The sequence below is a fragment of the Electrona antarctica genome (assembly GCF_951216825.1).
Source record: "Electrona antarctica genome assembly, chromosome: 3".
NCBI lineage: Eukaryota > Metazoa > Chordata > Actinopteri > Myctophiformes > Myctophidae > Electrona > Electrona antarctica.
Genome location: NC_136808.1, coordinates 21,595,409 through 21,619,480, shown reverse-complemented (window position 1 = coordinate 21,619,480; position 24,072 = coordinate 21,595,409). Strand labels below are relative to the sequence as shown.

General features: G+C 42.4%; 2 protein-coding genes across 2 annotated transcripts in view; both read left to right on the top strand.

Annotated features, from left to right (window-relative positions):
- ccdc102a (coiled-coil domain containing 102A) overlaps nucleotides 1-7,422 on the top strand; it is a 107,308-nt gene extending 99,886 nt beyond the window's left edge. Inside the window, exon 11 of the mRNA XM_079497848.1 lies at nucleotides 7,244-7,422. Within this exon, the coding sequence (XP_079353974.1) occupies nucleotides 7,244-7,379 (136 nt within the window). The 3' untranslated portion in view covers nucleotides 7,380-7,422. The remainder of the gene's footprint in view (nucleotides 1-7,243) is intronic.
- Nucleotides 1-24,072, top strand: part of dok4 (docking protein 4) — a 244,592-nt gene that overhangs the window by 116,455 nt on the left and 104,065 nt on the right. The gene's annotated exons all lie outside the window — the stretch shown is intronic.

Genomic DNA, 24,072 nt, shown 5'->3' with positions numbered 1-24,072 from the left:
CAGACTCCATCCTGATTGGCTAAGATTGGCTTCCAAAGTTTGCAGGAGTGCTCAGTTTCAAACAAAATGCTGCAAATCATGAACACATCGTGTGATTTCCGTGAAATTGTGCACGCACATTCCCACTAGGCCGAGGAAGAAATGCCACATGAACATTTTCAACTCAGCCTCATGGTGGCGCTATAACTGGCCGAAAAGTGTTTTTACCTCTAACTGCACGGATCTGTGGATAACTTTGTATGCCAACTCCCTAGAGGCCAAGGAAAAACCTTTGCCTAGAATTTTTCACATCTGCTCTTTATAGCGCCACCAGGAGGCCGACATATGTAAAACACATTTTCTAATATTACTCCTTCAGATTTTATCAAAATTTCACGCAAATCGGTACGCATGCTCTTCATAGTCATGTGATCAAGACGGGTTTGTTTGATTTCTCATAATCCACCCTCATTGGCTACGATTGGCTTCTAAACTTTTCAGGAGTAGCCCGCTTTGTACCTGTTTTGTACAAATCGCCACAACTATGCAGCGTCCGATTGTGGTGAAACTGTGCATGCATATTCCCACTAGGCTTTGGAAGAAATGCCACTTGACAGTTTTCAAATCAGCCTCATGGTGGCGCTACAACAGGCCAAGCCGCGTCACACACACACACACGTTTATATTGCTAAACATTTTGCCAAACATCACACACACACTCCTATCCTCCTGGTGGAGACCTGTGCCCAGAAGGGCACTTTTTCTAGTTATTATTTTTTTTTTCCCATAGAAAATGACTTGTTATTGTAAGAACAGGATACCAGTGCTAAAGAGATCTTTGAAAACTTGAAATTGGTTCAGGAATACTTTTACTTTTGGTACTTTAAGTGCATTTTGATGCCAATACTTTTACTCAAGTAAATGTTGAATTCTGGACTTTTTCTTGTAATAGAGTACCGTATGTCTACATTGCAGTATTGATACTTTTACTTAATTAAAACATTTGAGTGCTTTTCCCACCACTGCTGCCTATATGAGTGAAGGCTGTGTGAAGCAACCCTCTCTGTCTGAGGTCAGTTGCACAAGCAAAACAACTCCACCAGCAGAGTCTGGAGTATTGATCTGTTCCACCGCCCACGCTGTTGTCCTATTCATTACTCATACTAAACAGTGTATAGGCTCAGGCTTGGAACATTCACGTTTTGGTTCAGTAATCAGAAATGATGGAGGTGAAATCCATTTTCCACTAAAGATTTGACATCCCTTCACCACTGGTCATCTACTTGGGTCTGTGTCTCAGATGAGGGCTATGGTTCAGATTCTCCTACCAGTGACATCATTGGTAGGCGGGTTTGGACATTTCATTTTTTTTTCTTCTTTTTTTTTCTTTTTTTCCAGCTGTTTGAGCTAAGCTATGTGGGCTAATAACACAATGTGGATTCGAACATAGCACGTCAATCTGTGTGCTAGTGCTGTGGAGATGATGTCCACGGCACCCTCTCGTTCATAAAACTCTCTCTGTGTGTGTGTGTGTGTGTGTGTGTGTGTGTGTGTGTGTGTGTGTGTGTGTGTGTGTGTGTGTGTGTGTGTGTGTGTGTGTGCGTGCGTGCGTGCGTGCGTGCGTGCGTGCGTGCGTGCGTGCGTGCGTGCGTGCGTGCGTGCGTGCGTGCGTGCGTGCGTGCGTGCGTGCGTGTCTGCGACCGAACTCTGAATCTCTTCGTGTTTACACAAAAACGCTATTAATTAATTAACAGCTTACATTTTTGGTAAAATGAAAAACAGACAATGTGGCTGTCTGCGTATGCTAATGTCAATGAGAACCATGCGGAACAGATGTTTATATTGGATAAGTTAGGCTATAGGATAGGATAATATGACAGGATACTCTGTCCTCCACTCTGAGCTACTCTACTTACGTAACTAGGCAAGTAGGCATGCTGGTGTACCATGATGTGCAGGCGTGATCAAGATGACATTGAACAAGTGGCCGTGCGCCCCCCACTTCACACAAGTGTTAGAAATGTAACTTTTGGATTGACCTTTGAGATAACTATTATTCACTGTAGTAGCCTATTTACACGGTCGACTTTTCTGCACTAGCCTTTTGGATTGTGTTTCCATTTGTTCCTGAGTGGGAGCCTTTCAATAAGTGGTTGTTCACTGCGGTTGACGCATCGCAGCAGGCAATATGATCTCATGCACCGGTCCATGGCCATGCTGTTGCTTTATCAATATGATCTCATGCACCGGTCCATGGCCATGCTGTTGCTTTATCAATATGATCCCATACACCATGGCCATGCTGTTGCTTTTATCCCATTTTGACCTGAGATCAGATTCAAACAATGTCTTCTACATCCTGACAGTTTTCTGAAAAAGCTATGTTTCTATGTCAGTCGTTCTTCAATTTTTCAAAAATAGCAGACCTACAAGCTCGTAGCGCGCCACTCGGTGGCGCGCTATGAGCTTGTAGATCTGCTATTTTTCAATAGCTAAAGCATAACATAATGCTAACACCAAAAGGGGTTCTCGCCCAAAATGGGTTATAGCCGTTTGTGAAGACTATTGATTCTCCCGCTCGCTCCACCACTGATGGTTTGTCAACAGCAGAGAGAGAGAGAGAGAGACTGAGAGAGAACAACCACAGCACGTTTGATAAATGTATAGCGACCCCCCCCCGCCCTCTCTCACTCTCTACCTCATTGTTGTCTCCGTTTCTTCCCTCCGTCTGTCTCTCTCTTTAAATTGAGTGGCCGTGCTGCTGAGTGTTTTAGGCTCAATAGAAAAGCTTTTAGTGTCCAAGTGCATGTTGTTGCTCCAAACACATTACACCTTCATCATCTTCACCACTGTTCTGCTCACCCTGACCTGGCCACTGGTGTAAAGTAACTAACTACATTTAGTCTTGCCCTAGCCTAGCCCCTTAGATAGCACTTTATGTAGACTTAGATAGTATTTTAAATATAGCACTTTATGCAGACTTAGATAGTATTTTAAACAGACTTATAGCATGTTACGTAGACATCACTAGAATTGCATTTTATGTAGTCATAGCACTTTATAGTACACATGTATAATATATAATATAGTATAGTATGTATAATTTACATAGATACTCCACTGTTACGTTCTTAGCTTACGCATGTTTCATGATAACTACTTTTTATATATAAATGGTAAATGGTGCATTTATATAGCGCCTTTATCCAAGGCGCTTTACATAGATTGTGCATTACATTCACCCATTCACACACACATTCATACACCGATTGCGGCGGAAGCCATGCAAGGTACCAACCAGCACATCGGGAGCAATTTGGGGTTCAGTGTCTTGCCCAAGGACACTTCGACATGTAGACAGGAGGAGCCGGGATGTATGCCATGCTGTGATGTATGCCATGCTTTTCTGTTATTGCTTAATGTAAGTCGCTCTGGATTAAGAGCGTCTGCTAAATGCCTAAATTGTAAATTGTAAATTGTAGTCATGTACTGTACTGAAGTACATTTTTGAGGTATTTTTATTTTTTTACTGGAGTATTTCCAGTTTTATATACTTATATTACTTATATTACTGGTGAAACTGTGCATGCATATTCCCACTAGGCTTTGGAAGAAATGCCACTTGACAGTTTTCAAATCAGCCTCATGGTGGCGCTACAACAGGCCAAGCCGCGTCACACACACACACGTTTATATTGCTAAACATGTATGACAATGTAAACAATGTAAGTCGCTGTACAACGCGTCGCCTGCTATAATTCTGTGTGTGCGCACTTTGCACTTTGCACGGCACCACGCTAATTATGAAAGATTTAGTGCAGATGTGCTCATTGCGCAAGGTCGAGTGAGAGGGGAATTCTTTCAACAAAATGCTACATTCCAGTTCAGGATGGAGAGGACACTCCGATGGTCAAAAAGGCAGGGGCTAAGCTCCCTTTCATAAGCAACACATGCTGATGATTTCAGCAGGAGGAGTAGAGACAGGAGAGGTACCAGAATGCATGACTGAAGTAATGAGAGGTACACCCTTACGATGGAGGATAAGGCTGGAGAAAGTTGGATGCATTAATGGGGGGAAGAATGCGAGGGAAAGGGGATAAAAGGAAAGTGAGGGAATGAAGGAAGAATGGGTGTTCTTTTTTGCCTTAGTCATGTTGGAGCATAAAGGCTGGCAAACATACACAAACACATTTTCTTCAAGTCAAGATTGAAGAAGACGAAGATAAATGTAGGCAAAATTCCTCTGATAAATCATTGAAGCTTTTCTCTAAGGCATGCATGGACCAAGTCGTTATAGCTAGACAGGATCGGAGAGCAGTCCTGAATGCTTAAACGCCATTATCCTTTCTCCTCAATCCTTATTTCTTCCCTCTCCCCTTGCTCTAAACATCTTCTCTTCCCTTCCTCTGTCTCTCCTCATCTCGTATCTTTCTAATTCTAGGCTGTAACTAAAGCTACATAGTTTGATTGCTTTGCATGTTAACCGTTTCCCCGCCAATTGCGTGAATTTGCGTCTTTTGGATTAATCTGGCTCAGCGCCAATGGCGGGGATTAACGTTAATTGGTCTTTTATAGAGCTTTTGATCGATCGAGTCGAGATGCTACTCACATTAGCATTGGGTTGCTAGCTGATGTTGTCAATAACACTGGAGCACGCCATCTTGAATTTCTCATGCACCCACACCGAAAAGGAACTGTATTTTTTAAAATAAAAGCTTATATTGATAGCTGATGCCTGTTTCTCACAGGAAAACCCGACATTGGTGGTGGTTTAACTTTTTAGAGCTTGTCCCCCGGCCAGATGAAACATCAAGGTAGACATTATTCATCTGGCAACACTCTGCTCAGATTTAGAGCCGATTGGGACCCCACAATGCGATAATTCACACAAGACACATATTGCTGCTGCTTTCTCTGAAATACAAGATATTAATCGTATACAAATGTCAGCGAGGCAGAATGTCAGCGGAGCAGGGAAAGGCTAGTTGTCAGGTGCCATATTGACTATTTTCTATAACCTCGTTCCCTGTCTTTCTTGTTGAAATCCAATGAACAAGCTCTTTCATCCCTGTGTTAAAATGGAGGGAGATAATAATCCCCACTCGAGATCGTTTACATGGTTATTTTTAAAAGAGCGGACTGCCCGCCCCCAGCTCTTCATTTCACTGCTCAGTGGCGTTTGAAGCACCTGAAAGAACTCTCTACTTCCGCATTTTCAAATGAACCACTGTTACCACTCAAAAAACATGATTTTGTGTGGAATGCTTCTTTCAGTTAAAGTAAACTGGTTTGGATGGGGTAGCTAATCTAGACTAAGCCAAAGAATGAAATGGTGCTACAGTATGTATCTCTCTCTCTCTCTCTCTCTCTCTCTCTCTCTCTCTCTCTCTCTCTCTCTCTCTCTCTCTCTCTCTCTCTCTCTCGATGCGATCAAAACAAAATGTATGTACAATTGAAGGTCAGAATCTCCATTAAATCAATTTATATGTACCAAGGTCCCTTGATGCAGATAGTGTAGGAATACACACAATGATTAGTAGTCTTTAAGGTGATTGTGTTCCATTTGATATCCTTCTCCTATCACAGCAGCTCACGAATCTTGCTGCTGTGTTTGCTCATTGTTGTACTTCGCCCAGCAGATATGGGAGTTTTTTGTCATTAGCCATGTTTCAAACTCTCTTGGGTGATTGTAATCTGTGGGAAGTATTTCTTCTCTCTCTCTCTCTCTCTCTCTCTCTCTCTCTCTCTCTCTCTCTCTCTCTCTCTCTCTCTCTCTATCTCTCTCTCCCTCTCTCTCTCTCTCTCTCTCTTTCGTTTTATTTATTTCTTCTATACTGCTATACGTAATCACTCTTGCACAAACACAAATCTGCCATTCGTCTTTGGGCTGTTGTGAGTGCATGCGAACACATGCACAGCACGCACAGAAAGTGGTGTAAACAAACAGGCTAATCTTACATAGTACGTGATTTGTAAAAACAAAAGATGCGTGAAAACAAACAACCTGCACCATGGCTTTCGCCTTAATTTCTTGTAATTTATTCATTTTGACGCATTACCAAAACGGCAGTGGTGTAAAGAAAATTTACTCAGGTACTGTACTTTTTCAATTTTGAGGTATTTTTTACTTTACTGGAGTATTTCCAATTTTCAGTTAATTTACTTTTACTCCACTACAATTATTTGAAAACATTAGTTAATCGTTACTTTGTAGATTTTGATTATTATTACAAAATATACATTACCCAATTCAGCCCTACATAAGTGTACATTTCGGACATCTAGCCGATCTACAAGCTCACAATGCATCACGATGCAACGCATTGTGAGCTTGTAGATTTGCTATTATTTCAAAGCTGTTACAATTGAAAACTTGTGAAACGGACATTCTGCATGAAGAGTATACTTTCTACACTTCAAGTACATTTTCATATGAATACTTTTGTACTTTTACATTTACTAAGTACATTTTGAATTCCAGACCTAAACTTGTAACAGAGTTTTTCTGCATTGCAGTATTGATACTTTTACTCAAATAAAAGTATCTCTCCCTCTGTGTGTCTCTCTTCCTCTGGTTCCTCTCTCTCATGGCGTCCACGTCCTTCTCATCAGTGTTGATTTCCTCGACTAAAACTGTGACGAAAAAATGTTCGTCAACAACCTTTTTTCACCGACAAAAATCACACCTGTGTGAACTGAGCGGTGCAACTATAAATGTATTATTATAGTTACTGTACTGTACTTAGATTTTTTTGGGGAAACAATCTTTGAGAAATGACTTAATGTGTGGGGATCCCCCGGGGGGTCCCCGGAACATCCAGACACCCAGGAACGCACCCAGGGTCCGAAATGGTCGAGAAAGGAGTTACCGTGTTGCAGCTTTCCGTGCTCGGATACAGGGACACAGGACACACATACGGACATACATAGCTCCGTAATGGAGCGGAGGCACCGCTCAAAAACTAAACTATGATGACTAAAACTAAGACTAATATATTGATAATTTCCTCAACAAATAAAAACTAGACTAAAATGTCACGGAGGGACTAGTGGAGAAGATCCAGTAGAACTAAAAGACAAGACGTTTTATGTTTGGTTGCGCTCTGAAAATACGCGTTGCTATTTTCATTATGCAACTGATGACTAAAACATGACTCAAAACTAAATGAAAAATACTATGACTATTATCTGAATAAAAAAATGTGCTGTCAAAATCAACAGTGCTTCTCTATCTGTGTGTGTGTGTGTGTGTGTGTGTGTCCAGACTGCGTCGCCAGCAGCAGAACCCGGGGCTGTTTGGAAAGATGAGGTCGGCTCGGTTCAGCCCGGACAACAATGCAGACGGACCGCCCAGCGACATGGACGAGGAGGAGGAGGAGCTGCAGTTACAGATACCATGATTAGCACGCACGCACGCACGCACGCACGCACGCACGCACGCACGCACGCTGTAATTGCATACACTGACACGACACATTACATTTATACCTACAATATTCTGTGGCAGCCCTGCTTCCCAAACAGTGGGTCGGGGAAAGCACATTTTTATGGGTCCCTTTTGTTTTTTTGGGGTTTCCTACATTTTGTTTTTCCATCCATCCATCCATCTTCAACCGCTTATCCGTAGTCGGGTCGCGGGGGCAACTGCTCCACCAGAGTGCTCCAGACTTCCCTCTCCAGAGCAACATTAGTGACTTCCTCCTGGGGGATCCCGCGACGTTCCAAGGCCAGTGAGTCGATGTATTTCCTCCAACTGCGCCTTGGTCTGCCCCGGGGGTTAGGATGCCCCAAGAGGCTAAAAGGTTTGGCAACCACTGTGCCGCCACTGTGCACGCACGCACGCACGCACGCACGCACGCACGCACGCACGCACGCACGCACGCACGCACGCACACACACACACACACACAGAAACGCAGAGGGCATCTATCTGATGGATGTATTCAAGAGACAGATGGATGAGTTAACAGAGAACCATTTGGATGTGTATTAGACGGATGGCAGTCTCCATACCAATGACCTCCAGTCCCCCGCCTGTCCATTCCCATGACCAACGCACTATTACATTACATGCAGTATTCACCGGCTCACACCTCAAGTTAGGGCTGGGCACTATCATTTTTTAAACTGATATCATGATATATGAGACTAGATTGTCTGGGATTTGGGATATTGTAATTTGTTTAATTTTGTTTTGTTTTTTTCCTGGTTTTAATCCCTCGTGCCTTGTATGATACCATTTCACGAATGGTCAAAAATAGTGAAAAATAGCTAAAATAGCAGATCTACAAGCTTGCAACGCGTCGGCTTGTACATAGGCTATGTTCACTATTTCTGATTTTTTTTAAAAACATTGTTATCTTCACAATATAGATATGGAGGAGGTATTTGGTAAACACGTCAGGATATTTTATTTTATCCATATGTGCCAGCCCTGTACCTCAACTTACCATAAACATGTTAGTGTTTATCCCCTTCAGGACTGTTGTTCCATCTCAAATAGGCATGTAAAGATATACTGTGTTATCGCGGCATAAAATAAATTCATCATGTGTTATTGTTGTGGCCCCAAGGGGCCTTGCACATCCAGAAACCACTGAATTGGAACAATTTTGTGGATGCAGCGGTGTAACTACAGTAGAGATGGTTACCACGGGCCACGATTTCGATAATGTCTTTGAAGGATTAGACGACGGGTATCTGAACATATCGTGCTTCAAGTTGAATTTGGCTGCCGATACCGATTCAATATAAAAGTGTTTCTGTCCTTTACGATTAATTTAGTGTCGACGAGAGCCCTCTCTCAACCTAATGGGACAGACATAGAATAGGGCTGGGCCATATGGACAAAGTCACATAGGCTATCACAATATATATTGACCAAATACCATGGGATCGATATTGGGACATTAATATTCTATTGTGATGATAATATTAAAACAAATGTTTTGTTTTTGTTTCTTTGTCAAAAAAGTTTTGAAAATAACAGAGCTGACAACAGGTTGCAAGGCAGCATTATTTATGTGTGTGTTGTCTTTCCCTGATTAAAGTCTGGGAAGCACTTCTTCCATGTCATGACAACTATAGCCAAAATCCCAGACCATATTTAGTCTCATATCACGTTCTAAATGTAATAGCGATATATTGCCCAGTCCTAGCCACCCCTCTTTCCTGTTTCTGCCTATGAGAGATGTGTGAATGTTAGCTAGTACATGGACTAAATGGTGAAACGTGCATTTATATAGTGCTTTTATCCAAAGCGCTTTACATAGATTGTGCATTACATTCACCCATTCACACATACATTCATACACCGATGGCGGAGGAAATCATGCAAGGCACCAACCTGCACATCGGGAGCAATTCGGGGTTCAGCGACTTGCTCAAGGACACTTCGGCACTAACTCTGGGGGAGCCCACAGGGCTCGAACTGGGAACCTTGCGGTTCCCATCCGGCTGCTCTACCGGCCATTAACCCTGAGCCACTGCCGCTCCTCGGTCATACCGTAGGTGTGAGATGTTTATGCCTCGCAAGTCAATCCACGCTAAGACTCCAATTCCACCAGTGATGATGATGATGGTGTCTAATTTTGTTTGGCTGAGAAACAGCTGTAAGGGATTTTCAGATATTATATATCGATTTCAGATGATTATAGATGAGCGATAAATGTCTTTTCTAATCAGTCTGTTGGTTGAGAAAGCAATAAACTATAAAGCATTCACCTGTCCCCCACACTCCACTGTCACGGCCTACGCCTCAACCGTAGCGCTGCAAGGGGACCAAGACATTTCTACCGATCAGGATTATAAACTATTTATGTTGTTGTTGTTCTTGTTACGGTTTAGTTTTTATAATTGATCTGTACCACAGTGTTTTTGTATTAGCTCTATAAATGTCAACTGTACATAAAGACAGCTGTTTCATTGTCTTTATTTATGTACTGTATGCGCGTCACTTGCGTATTGTTTTTTTTACATTTCAGATGAAATACTGTATGCAGGCTACAGAGAGTAAAGACACATTCGTGCTCTGTCGCATGCCAAAAATAGCAGATCCACAAGCTCATAATGCCTTGTGTATTAATGTGTAATGTGTGACACGTGAGATTGTAAGTCTGCTATTGTTGGTGCGGGACATCTTGCCATGGAGGAATAATTAGGTTTAAGAGACGAGGGTCAGCGAGCGGAAGGAAGAAGCGGTTGAACAGACTCAGAAATACAGAGGCACATGATAATGAGCAAGTCTGTCGTTGGCTGGCTCGCTGTGTGTGTGTGTGTGTGTGTGTGTGTGTGTGTGTGTGTGTGTGTGTGTGTGTGTGTGTGTGCGTATGCGCGTGTGCACGCGCGCGCGCAAACGCATCCCCATACCTCGCATGTATACACGCTAAGCAACACAGCATTTTGGCTACTGCTGCCAGTGTCTTATCTGCATGCAACGATTATTATTATTAGCCACCATACGTGGAAGAAGAGGAAGATACTCGTTCAAAGCAAACTTTTAGTTTCAGCTCCTATAATTCAAGGCATCCCTTGAGAAGATTAAAACTAATTACGATTTAATTGTGTTCTTGGCATTGAATATTGGAACATAATGAATAAAGAATTAATTTCTGTTTGCCTGGTAATCAAAAAATGCACAGGGCAGATATGACAAATAACTGAAATATACAAAGAAATTACTGACATTATTCATTAATGTTATAATTTAAAATCAACATTGAAACGATTATGAGAAAATAAATGCGATTATCTCTAATAATTGTGATTAGACATTATGTAATAATTGTGACAGGCCTACCTGTAGCCCAATGCTACCATGTGAATACTTCCTACCTGTAGCCCAATGCTACCATGTGAATACAGGCCTACCTGTAGCCCAATGCTACCATGTGAATACAGGCCTACCTGTAGCCCAATGCTACCATGTGAATACAGGCCTACCTGTAGCCCAATGCTACCATGTGAATACAGGCCTACCTGTAGCCCAATGCTACCATGTGAATACGGGAGGCATACTATGGTCCGACGGAGCATTGGTTCGACATGCGTCCGCACCTCGGACTAGCGCCTGCTCCCGTGCTTGCGGTTATGGTTAGGTTAGGGGTTAGGGGTATCGGATCAATGAATCGTCGGACCAAACACATGTAACCTGTGAATACAGGCCTACCTGTAGCCCAATGCTACCATGTGAATACAGGCCTACCTGTAGCCCAATGCTACCATGTGAATACTTTTGCAGGGTCTCGTGCACACTGCGTGCACGTACTGTAGTGCATGCATGTGTGCATACATTTTTTTCCTTTTACTTTGAGTCAATCACATGTACAATTCCTTGTAACAAATACATTTTCTTTTCACATTTGTTTCTCACATGTTTCATGTCACTGTTGTTAGCTGACTTGTCTTTGACCCTTTTTTTTTTGCAAACAGACAGCTACATCCCTTCACCTATTTCAACACAAGAAAACAAAAAAAAAAGAAAAAAGAAGAAGAGAATAGGCCCATGTTAGACTAAAAACTTTTCATTAATGTATCTGTAGACCTAAGGTACAAACTATACAAAAAATATACAGACAGAGAAAAGAAAAGAAAAATGAAAATAATAGAAATAAGGAAATGAATGGTGTGTGTGTGTGTGTGTGTGTGTGGGGGGGGGGGGTCTAGGCTTTGTGTGCATACATGAGTGTGTTTAGCCTCAATCACACTGGTGCAGCGGAGGAGATTATTGAGGAAAGTGTTGGATAAGCAAGTATGACACATGCACATGACCTAAAAGTGGGGGTGGGGTGCGTGTGGGTGTGTTAGAATGTGTGTTTGTTATGTGTGCTTGTTTCCTTATTCTTTCTCTACAGATGTGCGTGCGTGCGTACGTGGCCTGGAGGCTAGTTCAGTAGGCCTATGTTAATTTGCTTAGTGGAGGTAATCTCTGTGTCTTTCTCATTAAACCAGTAATGGCTTACAGCAGGACGACAGAACATTCCATTGATACCTCGATAATTATGCAAAGGACACCGGCGCTGAATCACTGTAATCTCACATGGGTAACATGCATAGGAGGTTTTGTGCATGCATGGAAACCTGTCCATTTGCCCTTCAACTGTGTATGACATTTACACTGAATTCTTCACTGACAGTGACAATAAAATGTATAATTAACTACATTTAATGTTGCATGAGAAGGTTTTGGTATTTTTTCTTTCTGCTAATATTTTTTATCCCACGATTGTGTAACCCATTTTTCATCCCTGTGTCAATTATCTAATGTGATCCTGGGCTCTACACACCCTCCGCCAACCTAGTCCCCATATATGGGGGACATGGGGAGAGCAACGGACTTGAACTCATGCTTCCTTCATGCCTGAGTGTCCAAGTCGCTCCTTTACACCTGACAGGGGGGAGTTTCCCTGGTTGGACGTAGCGCGTGGAAGGAACACGTTATTCCAACCAGTTACTTTCCCCTCCATCAGGCGCCCTGGCTGGCCAGGGGGAGGCAGTTTAGAGACCCCTGCATGTTTTTTGTGAGGGTACCTACCCTAGGGGACACGGGGAGAACATGCAAACTCCACACAGAAAGGCACTTTCGCCAACCCCGCCTTCGGGTATGGGCACTGATGACGCGGAGGAGGAAACACGCCGCCAGCACCCACAACGTCCCGAGCGGGAATCGAACCCTGCAGGACCTTCTAGCTGTGAGGCGACAGCATTACCAACTGTGCCATCATGCCCCTCAGGTTTTGGTATTTTGAGAGAATCTTCTGTCTTTTATTTTCTTTGTAAATAAAGCAGAGCATCAGCATAAAGCATCTCTGCACAAAAACATTATGTACAAAACTGCTTGTAGAGCAACTATTTCCAGCAGACTTAGAACAGACCAAGTATAGGTCTTTGTAAAGTGTTGTGACCTTGTTACATAAATGTATAGAGACCTGTTGACAATGGTGTAAACTAAAGTAACTAAGTACATTTACTCAAGTACTGTACTTAAGTACAATTTTGAGATATGTGTACTTTACTTGAGTATTTCCAATTCCAATACATTTAGACAGTTCTACTCCACTCCAAATATTCCAAATATTGTACATTTACTCATACAACTACATTAACCACTTCGTTTCAGCCATTTGAAAATTGCCGATCTGCAAGCTTGTAGTCTGCTATTTCAAAAGATCTTTATACATTTGAAAACTTGAAATGGGACATTCTGTATGAGTAGATTTACTTTTGGTACTTTAAGTATATTTTAATACCAATACTTTGTACTTTTACTCAAGTACATTTTGAATTCCAGACTTTTACTTAAGTAAAACATTTGAGTACTTTTTCCACCAATGCCTGTCGCACATTGATGACAAGAAGCTGATTGACAAATATGTACGCATGCTGTTCATGGACTACAGCTCACCATTGTCCCAGCATGCTGTTCATGGACTACAGCTCACCATTGTCCCAGCATGCTGTTCATGGACTACAACTCACCATTGTCCCAGCATGCTGTTCATGGACTACAACTCAGCATTGTCCCAGCATGCTGTTCATGGACTACAACTCACCATTGTCCCAGCATGCTGTTCATGGACTACAACTCAGCATTGTCCCAGCATGCTGCTCATGGACTACAACTCACCATTGTCCCAGCATGCTGTTCATGGACTACAACTCAGCATTGTCCCAGCATGCTGCTCATGGACTACAACTCAGCATTGTCCCAGCATGCTGTTCATGGACTACAACTCAGCATTGTCCCAGCATGCTGTTCATGGACTACAACTCAGCATTGTCCCAGCATGCTGCTCATGGACTACAACTCAGCATTGTCCCAGCATGCTGCTCATGGACTACAACTCAGCATTGTCCCAGCATGCTGCTCATGGACTACAACTCAGCATTGTCCCAGCATGCTGTTCATGGACTACAGCTCACCGTTGTCCCAGCATGCTGTTCATGGACTACAACTCAGCATTGTCCCAGCATGCTGTTCATGGACTACAACTCAGCATTGTCCCAGCATGCTACTCATGGACTACAGCTCAGCATTGTCCCAGCATGCTGTTCATGGACTACAGCTCAGCATTGTCCCAGCAAAGCTTGACACAAAGCTCAGACACCTAGACAGGGCTTAAAGTTCTCAGTCCTGGTGACAGATTTCAGTCCTGAGGATTTCATAGGGGTCATTTAATGAGATCAGTGCAGATTTGCAAAAAAACATTTTCAGTCTTGGGATTTTGTTTGGCTTTAAGCCCTAGACCTAGAGCTACGCCCACGCAGGTGTGCGACTGGATATTAGACTTCCTGTCAAACCCACATCGGATCACATCTGACCCCCTGACGCTCAACACTGGAGCACCCCAGGGATGCGTGATGAGACCCACCCCTGCACAGTCACACATGACTCCAACGCCATCACAAAGTTACGCGGACGACACGACAGTGATATAGGCTTGATTGTCAACTATGATGAGTCTGCCTACAGAGATTTGACGTACATCAACAGGCCATAACAATAAGACAAAAACCAGACTATAATGCATAATAATCTACAGGCAACCACAATAACAGTTGGACACATTAACAAAGCAGAGCAGTCACACAGCAGAGTCAACATGACCCATGATAGGACCCACAGTATCAACTATAATGAGTTATACTCTAGATTCTATAACTGAGGCTTTATTAGCTGAATTCCCTTCTTGATAGTACGACCATTTTTTTCCCCCTTTTGTTTCTTCTTTTTTTTCAGAACTTGTTTTTGTCCCTCCAGAGACATGGCCCTGACAAGAGGACAAAACAATCTGTTGGGAGCTCTACAGAAATCATGTTGTCGGGCGAGAACGAAAGCAGCATACAAAATAAAGAGAATAATTGTCTCTTTCATTACCGTCAAAGTAGAAAAGAGCGAGGCTGGTTCAAGTAGTCTGACAGACAGTGGAGACAAAGAGAGACGGCGAGATCAACAAAATACGGTTTCTATCTTTGACAGCAGTGCACTGCCTTCTCTTGTGCACATGACATGCAATGCATACACTCGTCTAATATGACTGTTGTCATACCGTAGCGTAGATCAAAGTCCTAAGACCGCCATCCTGACATTTTCTTTCTTCCCTTACCATCCCGACATGCACGTGCTTACACAAATACCAATCATGACAGCAGAAGATGGAGCTATTTGACACCAGTCATGTCGTGTACAGGGAAATCCTCTCAAACGCACACCTGATAAATCTCTGGCTCGGCTATCAAACCTGGAACATGCTGTCAGGCATCAAAGCCTATGTGGTGATATAACATATCTTATAGACAAGCTAAGAACAGTGTTTACAGTATAACCATTCAGTGAAGCATTTGTGTACCTATTCTCGGGCGGAAATTCAGCAGACATATCCTGACATACACTGATGCGTTGTGAGCCTATATATTTTCGGCGAAGAGACATTGTGTAGAGACTACACACACATCCAGTTTTCCTTCTCTCTTATCCTCTTTTCAATACAGTAGCAAATGTCTACAACTCTTTTTTAAATCAATTCTCTCACAAAGATCCTATATTTTCTTCACTTTTCAGCAGTTTGAATAGATTTTAATCGATTTGCGATATATTGTTACATACCTAGTTTTTAAGCATTCCTCTTGAAATGTTAGCGATCTATCATGTAGGCATGGTGCAAAGTCAGTAGGCCATGTACATACCTGAAATTACTTTTAAATGTGCATCAGCGTAGATTTGATGTTCGCTGTTAAAGGGGTCATATATAGTGTACGACTCCTTCACCTTTTACACGTAGATTGAACTTTGGAATTCCAACCTGCGGTATCCAGGTTACAAGGACTCTAGTTTCATGGATTATCATTATTTAAGTCTACCTATAGCCCCAGGGGCTCCATGAAAATACATCACATTGGGCCCCAGGCAACTCCAACCCTGCATAAAGACATCACATTGGGCCCCAGGCAACTCCAACCCTGCATAATCGCTGTAAACACACCACCTCCACAACCATAATCAGCCCATATTAAGCTATATTTGCAGCTCTATTGCATTCAAAATATTTATACCTTACTAGCAGTGAGCTATGTTATTGGCAATTTACAATTTAGGCATTTAGCAGATGCTCTTAATCCAGAGCGATTTACATTAAGCAAGAACAAAAAGCATGGCAATACATCACATACATAAAAAGTAGTTAAACATGCGTAAGCTAAGAACGAAACTGTGGAATATCTATATAATGAAACTATACATATAAACTATACATACTATAGTATACTATAGGCCTACATATATACTATACAGTGCTATGACTACATCTACCTACAGTAAAGGTCCATTATTTATTCGTCATTTGAGCCACAGACCACCATTTGATGAGATCTAGCGTCGCAGACCCAAAACTGGCTATACAGTAGTTTGCTGTGCTATACAGTACTATTGTAGTTTGTGCAACATGCTGCTACAGTGGAGCAGATTAAGTACATTTGTTATTAAAATAATTGATCAATTGATCATTTTATACACTGACTATGAAAGTTATATCAATACTGAGGATGTGCACATTTATCATCAAAAGATGGAAATTCGTCTTGATCGTTATTAGCCTCTATGTTTAACCATGATATGGCAATGACAAGACCAACATTTATTCCAATATGTATTACAACCGTGGTTCTCAACCAGCGGTCGTTCCAGGTGGTCCCCTAAATGATGTAACCTTAGAGTAGCCTATATTAATAGAGACGCCACCGGATCCACTCCCATCCACTTGCATTAAGTTGCTCAAAAGCGCATGAGGCGATTTCACTCCTCCTTCCGGGTAGGAACAGAGTGCATTCTGGGATTGATTGGGCCAAACACATGGACCCCCATAGATCTTCATGTCTTGACACTGTAACTCTCAAGAGTTGAATTATTGTTAAACATCTGTATTACTTAATTTACACAATTAGAAAATGTAGAAGAATTGTTATTTCGATCATTGTTTGCCTGTTATCGCTCCTATGGTATCATATCAATACAGCATGGAATTGTGTTCCAACGATAACAAAATATGCTTTAGTTTTGGGTCTGCGACGCTAGATCTCATCAAATGGTGGTCCGTGGCTCAAATGACGAATAAATAATGGACCTTGATATGAAAAGGGTTGAAAACAAACAACATCAGTATATATTTGTACCTGCAACTTCATTACCTTTCAAGAGGCTGGCTGGTTTATCCTATAAAACACACACAAGCACGCACGCACGCACGCACACACGCACGCACGCACGCCCGCCCGCACGCACGCACGCACGCACGCACGCACACACACACACACACACACACACACACACTCTGGCTGTGGGCTCTCTCTGCGGGGATTCTGAATCTGATATCGAATGCCAGAAGAGTACAGCTGTTATAGATTATTCTCTTCTCTCTTTCTTGTTTCTCTCATAGCCTGTCTTTTCCTGGGCAGAGAGAAGACAGGTTGTCTGCTCTCATAGCTTGTAATTACAGGCCCTGTCACCTGACTGTGTTACCCCTCTATTATGCACGCCGCGCACACATACTGTAGGCCTACTGCACGCATGAATGCACGCACACACGCACAGACACACACACACATGCACACACACGCGCACACACATGCGCGTGCGCGCGCGCACACACACGCACGCGCCCACAGCTAACAATGATCACTCCCCTTTCAAACTCACCACTATACCCGTTGTTTCTTGTGCATCTTCCAAATAGCACAGGACATTTCACTACAGTATATCTTTGGCACACGCACTCACATGACATTGATAAAGACTTCAAACTTGGGCTGTTGGGCTGAGGAAACAGTCCATTTCAGCCCATTATTTGCAGGTAAACTGAGGTGACAATATGGCTGTGTGTGGTTTCCAAATTCTCTAGAGAGAGAGAGAGAGAGAGAGGATGAAGGGGGGAAATAAGCCTGCACATAATCTGGCAGAGGAGTGTTGTGGAGTGCTGAAACCTCGTGTCCTCGTGTTTGTGGATGTTTGAGTCAGTCGGTGGGGTTTAAACAAAGCACTTTACAAACGAGTCGACATAGAGCCGAGGGGCACACAGTCAGCGTTCACTTCTCACCATGCTTTGCTTTCTCCATCTGCTCCACTTGGATCAGGGAAGGTGGTTGCGATATTGTCCTACTGTAGCACAGGAAGCACAGCCGCACCTCTACATGTACAGATCTGCTAGAATGCATTTAATGGTGCTCTTACAGTAATATCAGCCTGTTATGCCAGCTATAATGCTCCTATTATGGTGTGTGTGTGTGTGTGTGTGTGTGTGTGTGTGTGTGTGTGTGTGTGTGTGTGTGTGTGTGTGTGTGTGTGTGTGTGTGTGTGTGTGTGTGCATGCTTCCATCTCCTCTCCATTAGAGCCCACGGATCTGAGCACTTTAAGTGTGCTATAGTGGCGTGCTATAGTGATTATAAATTCATGCTTTTGTGAATTCTACATTACTGTACTAATTGCTTCAGATTGAAGCAGTTTCCATGCACAATGATGTTGGCCGACTGTGTGTGTTTGTGTGCAAGCGTGCCATGCGCAAGTGTGTGTGTGCGTGCGTACACAATGGCAAGTACAGAACATGTGTATGCACACACATATTACCATATTGGAGTGGAGTGTGTTAGGAAAATGAGGACATTTCATTTGCTGCTCAGATTGAACAAGGATAATTTGGGGTTTTAGTTTAAAAGGTCAATGTTTGATGTACGGATTAGGTTAGTATCCGTGGTGAAGGTTATATAGGGCCAGGGGCTGAGAAATGTTACCAGGTGGAGGGTTTTGCTGAGCATGCATGTCTTCTCCAGTGATGTAAAGTAACAAAGTACATTTACTCAAGTGTACCTTTGTACAATTTTGAGGCATTTTTACTTTACTCGAGTATTTCCAATTTTCGATACTTTTACTCCACTATACTTCGGTTCCACATATTGTACTTTTACTCCATCACATTCATTTGAAAACGTTAGTTACTTTGTACATTTTGATTATTATTAGTATTACAAAACAAAACATGCATTAACCACTTCAGCCCTTCTTCATAAATGTGTGAAGAAATGTATTTCCTGTCCTGGTATCAGTATTGAAATGAAAGATAGCATACTGGGTAATAACAAGGGAATATGGTTAAAATATGGTTGAATACATATCATACATATACTCTAGTTTCATGAGTTTTAATGTGTGTGTGATTCAAATGTGATGCATACATAGTGCATACGTACATACTACATAGAGAGAGAGAGAGAGAGAGAGAGAGAGAGAGAGAGAGAGAGAGAGAGAGAGAGAGAGAGAGAGAGAGAGAGAGAGAGAGAGAGAGAGAGAGAGAGAGAGAGAGAGAGAGAGAGAGAGAGAGAGAAGCCAAAGCACAAAGAACAATAAGCAGGAGACGGGGAGAAGAGAGAGGAGAACATGGGAGATATTTTAATAAATAACTGTGGGAACAGAAAAAGGCAGAGAATGAGAGAGGAGGAAAAAAGGGAGAAGTGAAAGGGGGAAATTAGAGCTATAAGAGAAATTATGCTGTGGATTGTGCTGCTCTCAGAAACTCTGGCCAATTATTTCTAAGCCCCAGGGCAGATCAGAATTCTAAAACACTCCTTGGGTCAGAAGGTCACTGACTATCACTGTGTGTGTCTGTGTGTGTGTCTGTGTGTGTGTCTGTGTGCGTGCGTGCGTGCGTGCGTGCGTGCGTGCGTGCGTGCGTGCGTGCGTGCCTGCGTTTGTGCGTGCGCGCCTGCGTTTGTGCGTGTTTTTCATTGTGTTTTTCATTGTTCAACCAATCTAATTCATTTCATTCTAAATCTCATTTTTCAATTTATTCCTCTCACTCCTGCCTTTTTGTCCAGGCTAGCTTTCTTTTCATCGGTGCAAACCGCCTGTCTTTCCATCCTGTGTCCTTGGAGATTCACATGGTCTCATATGACCTTGTGGGTGTGTGCAAAAAAGGCAAAACAAGACAATTAACTAAACCAGTGGTTTTCAACCCTTTTCATATCAAGGTAGGTTATTTATTCACTATTTGAGCCACAGACCACGAGATTTAGCCTCCCAGACCAAAAACGTTGAATATTTTGTTGTCGTTTGATAATATTTTATCCACAATTCCATACTGTATTGATACCATAGGAGAGATGACTGAAAAATGTTGATCAAAAATAATGTGTAATTGTAGACTTCTTGTAAATTATGTGATGCAGATGTTTAACGATAATTTAACTCTTGATAGTTAAATTAGAGTTAAGATTTAAAGATCTAATACGGGTCCATTTGGTTACCCATCATTTTGCTGGGGACCACCTGGAACCCCCTAAAGCAGTGGTTTTCAACCTATTTTATAGCAAGGCCCATTCTTTATTCAGCATTTTGGTCACAGACCTGCACCACTTGATGACATTTAGCCTCTCAGACGCAAAACGTAGAATATTTTGTTGTCGTTGGATAAGATTTTCTCCACATTTCCATGCTGAATTAACGTGGTACCATTAGGAGGGATACTTAAAAAGGTTATCTTTGAAAAACAAAGAAGGGTCCCACACACTGTCAGAAAACTTGCCAAAAACGTTGCTCTTTATTCAACGTTTCGGTCTATTCAACCTCTATTCGTCTGTCTGCCTGTCGAATAGACCGAAACGTTGAATAAAGAGCAACATTTTTGGCAAGTTTTCTGACAGTGTGCGGCCGGGACCCTTCTTTGTTTTCCAAAGATAACCTTTTTAAGTATGCTTTATTGCCCTATGCACCTGTCACTAGCCTTCTGAGGTGTGCATCTGCCTTTTGCTAAAAACCATTAGGAGGGATAACAGGCAAAGGTCAATACAAATAATAATTCTTCTAACTCTTGAGAGCGTAAAATGGTTACCAACTCTCCATCCCCCTCAATAAGGACCAAAAAATGTATAACTTGATGGAAAAAGAAATGGAAGAAAGAAACCTCAAAAGAGCAGACAGGCATGCAATAATATATATATAAAAAAACCCAGAAGATAAACCTGTTAAATAGCAACGTTGATAAAGTGACTATAGCACTAGTAACAATGTACCCAATAGTATGAATAAACGGTAAATGGTAAATGGTGCATTTATATAGCGCCTTTATCCAAGGCGCTTTACATAGATTGTGCATTACATTCACCCATTCACACACACATTCATACACCGATGGCGGCAGAAACCATGCAAGGCACCAACCAGCACATCAGGAGCAATTTGGGGTTCAGTGTCTTGCTCAAGGACACTTCGACACCAACTCTGGGGGAGCCCGGGTTCGAACTGGCAACCTTGCGGTTGCCATCCAGCTACTCTAGCCCTGAGCCACCGCCTTTATCCATATAAAATAATACATACACACACACACACACGCACGCATGCACGCACGATTAAGCACAGACACGCACACACACACACGCACGATTAAGCACAGACTGCAGCAGATTTAACATTTAGGAGGAAGTAAAGTTAGTAGCATCAAAGGATTATGCAATGGATTAACAGCTCGGAGAGCAGAAGACATGATGTATAAAGTTCAGTGATAGTACTATGTCTATAATCACTCCACATTGTGTGTGTGTGTGTGTGTGTGTGTGTGTGTGTGTGTGTGTGTGTGTGTGTGTGTGTGTGTGTGTGTGTGTGTGTGTGTGTGTGTGTGTGTGTGTGTGTGTGTGTGTGTGTGTGTGTGTGTGTGTGTGTGTGTGTGTGTGTGCGTGTGCCCATTGGACTTGCTCTGAAGCTCTGCAGTAACAGATGGTGTGGTCTGCAGCTCATTTAGCCCTTTTCGCCACAGAGACAAATAAAGGAATAAAAACAAACATTACAACACAACGCCTCCCAGATCAAAAGACGGTTTAGAGGTGCTTCGAGGCGCTTGCGCGTGTGCACGTGTGTGTGTTTGTGCGTGTGTGTGCAGCACTACTACATGCACTGTGTACACGTGAGACAGTGTGTTTGTGCGTGGGCAGTAGGGTAATGGTGGGCAGAGGGGGAAAAGCTCTGAACAAACATACACAAACTGCAATAATAACAGGGCACAGAGGAGCCGTGAAGGAGTCATGGAGTCCTGTCTGCGATTTATCCTCTCGCCGTTTAATATTATGGCATCTTATACAGTCCTTTTTTATCATGGCCATATAGCTGTGCTTTACAATCAGATCCATGATGAACTGCTCCACCGCATCCAGCTGAAAGCTTCAGTGTCAACAGGAGCACTCATTTGGGACGGGAGCAGTTTGGTATTGTTATTCAAAGAAGTGGACGATTCTATGAGTGGGATATACCAGTGGACCACTAGTATACATTGGTGTATACCAATATATACCAGTGGTCCACTTGGATATATTGGTGTATATACCACTGGTAACACAACAGTTTGAGAACCACAACTGTTGTGTGTCCAGGTCACCTGTCATAGAAATTTAGACTGCAAACATATAATAATACCCCTTTATTGCACTCTGATGTTATCTTATCTGTGACACCCCTGTGGTGCTGGGTTGGTTACTTTATTACTGTCCCAAATTCCTTTGGGCTATGTTGGGGGATGTCTCTTGTGGGAGTGGAGACTATAAAGGCTGTGGCCTTATGTTTACTCAGAGAGTCAGACTGGGTCTTCCGTTGCATTGAATTGGTCATGTAAGTTCCTGACTCCTTACTCGAGTAAATCTCTAATACTTCCAAACTATGAATCCTTGTGTTGCCTCATTATTATGTCTTCCTGAGCATGTGTCCCACAGATTGCCATAACATTTTGGAGGTTTCCTACCGAGATGGTGTGCTAAATGCTGGACTTGGCGGTCGTCGGCTTGGTGAGTAAGTTCATTCTTTCGGGCTGGGCCGACGACGTGCGCAAGTGAGTATATGGGTGTCTGTTTGGATGTTCAGAAAATGAGGTATTGCTTTTATTCGGGGTTTTAAGGTATTAGTGATGAAATTTGGTTGTGATCACGATAGGCATTTTTTGATGGCCTATTTAAAAGAGGGAAACGAAAGTTTTGCCTTTCATGTGCATGCCATGAGAGACGGAGGAACAGTGTTTGGTTGGTTGAATGACTCAAGATGGTTAGACAAGGAGGTCTGACAAATGGTACCAGTGTACGTTGGGAAAAAAGAATAGTCTATTCAATAAATCACTCATTACGTTGCCTGCTGTCTAAAGAGGGGGAGAGATCCTGCCTTAGGGTATCCTTGTTGTTTTATGAAGCAACAAAAAAATTGGCTAGCCAGTGTTTGTGTGTGTGTGTGTATTGTCCTAAAGTGTATGTCTGTGCGTGTTAAAAAATGGCCTAAAAGGGAGACAAGTTGTCTTGCCTAAACTTCGTAGCTACTGAGAAGGGGGGTTGATCCTCGCCTTATACTAGGGTACCTTTGCTAACAGAAGCATAAAACAATTGTGAAGCGCTATGTATGGATATATCATTTGAAAATGAATGTGAATGGTCTGTCATGAAAACTGATTGAGTGTAGAATGGAGTGTTCTGCCTGTATGTGAGTGTGTGAGAGAGAGGCAGACAGTGTGAGACAGAAAAGAAGTGTGAGAGGAAATTGTGAAAAAGGGATGTTAAATAGTTAACAGCCTAGAATGAAAATGAAGATATGAGAATTGATATAGAGATATATTAAGGTAAAGTAATACGTTTTAAATCATATGATGTCATATGATTCTCGAGACGAGAAAATGGAAATAGTTCCAAATAGGGATAAAAATAAGGAAGTGAATACAGTATGTGTATGGAGTACATATGTCTCAATGTATACTGTTTGAAAGCGTGAGTGTACACATGTGTATGAGTGAAAATGCTCAAACTTGTGAAGAACATTTTAGGGCCTGGAGAAGATATTTAGGTGCATTATGTACAGTTTCTGTGTCGAAATGTGGGCTAGAGTAGTCAAGGTGAAAATGGTAGTCAAAATAGTTTTAGTCTATTACCTCACTCAGTTATTCTGAGTGTGGGGCTAATAGTAGCCTTGATGAAAGAGTAGCATCGATGACTGGTTTACTAGTTATCACTTCATTTTGATCAAGTGACTGTCTAATATAGACTTATTTATCCTTAACATGGCATGGTAGCTAGCCCCTGAGGGCTGTACG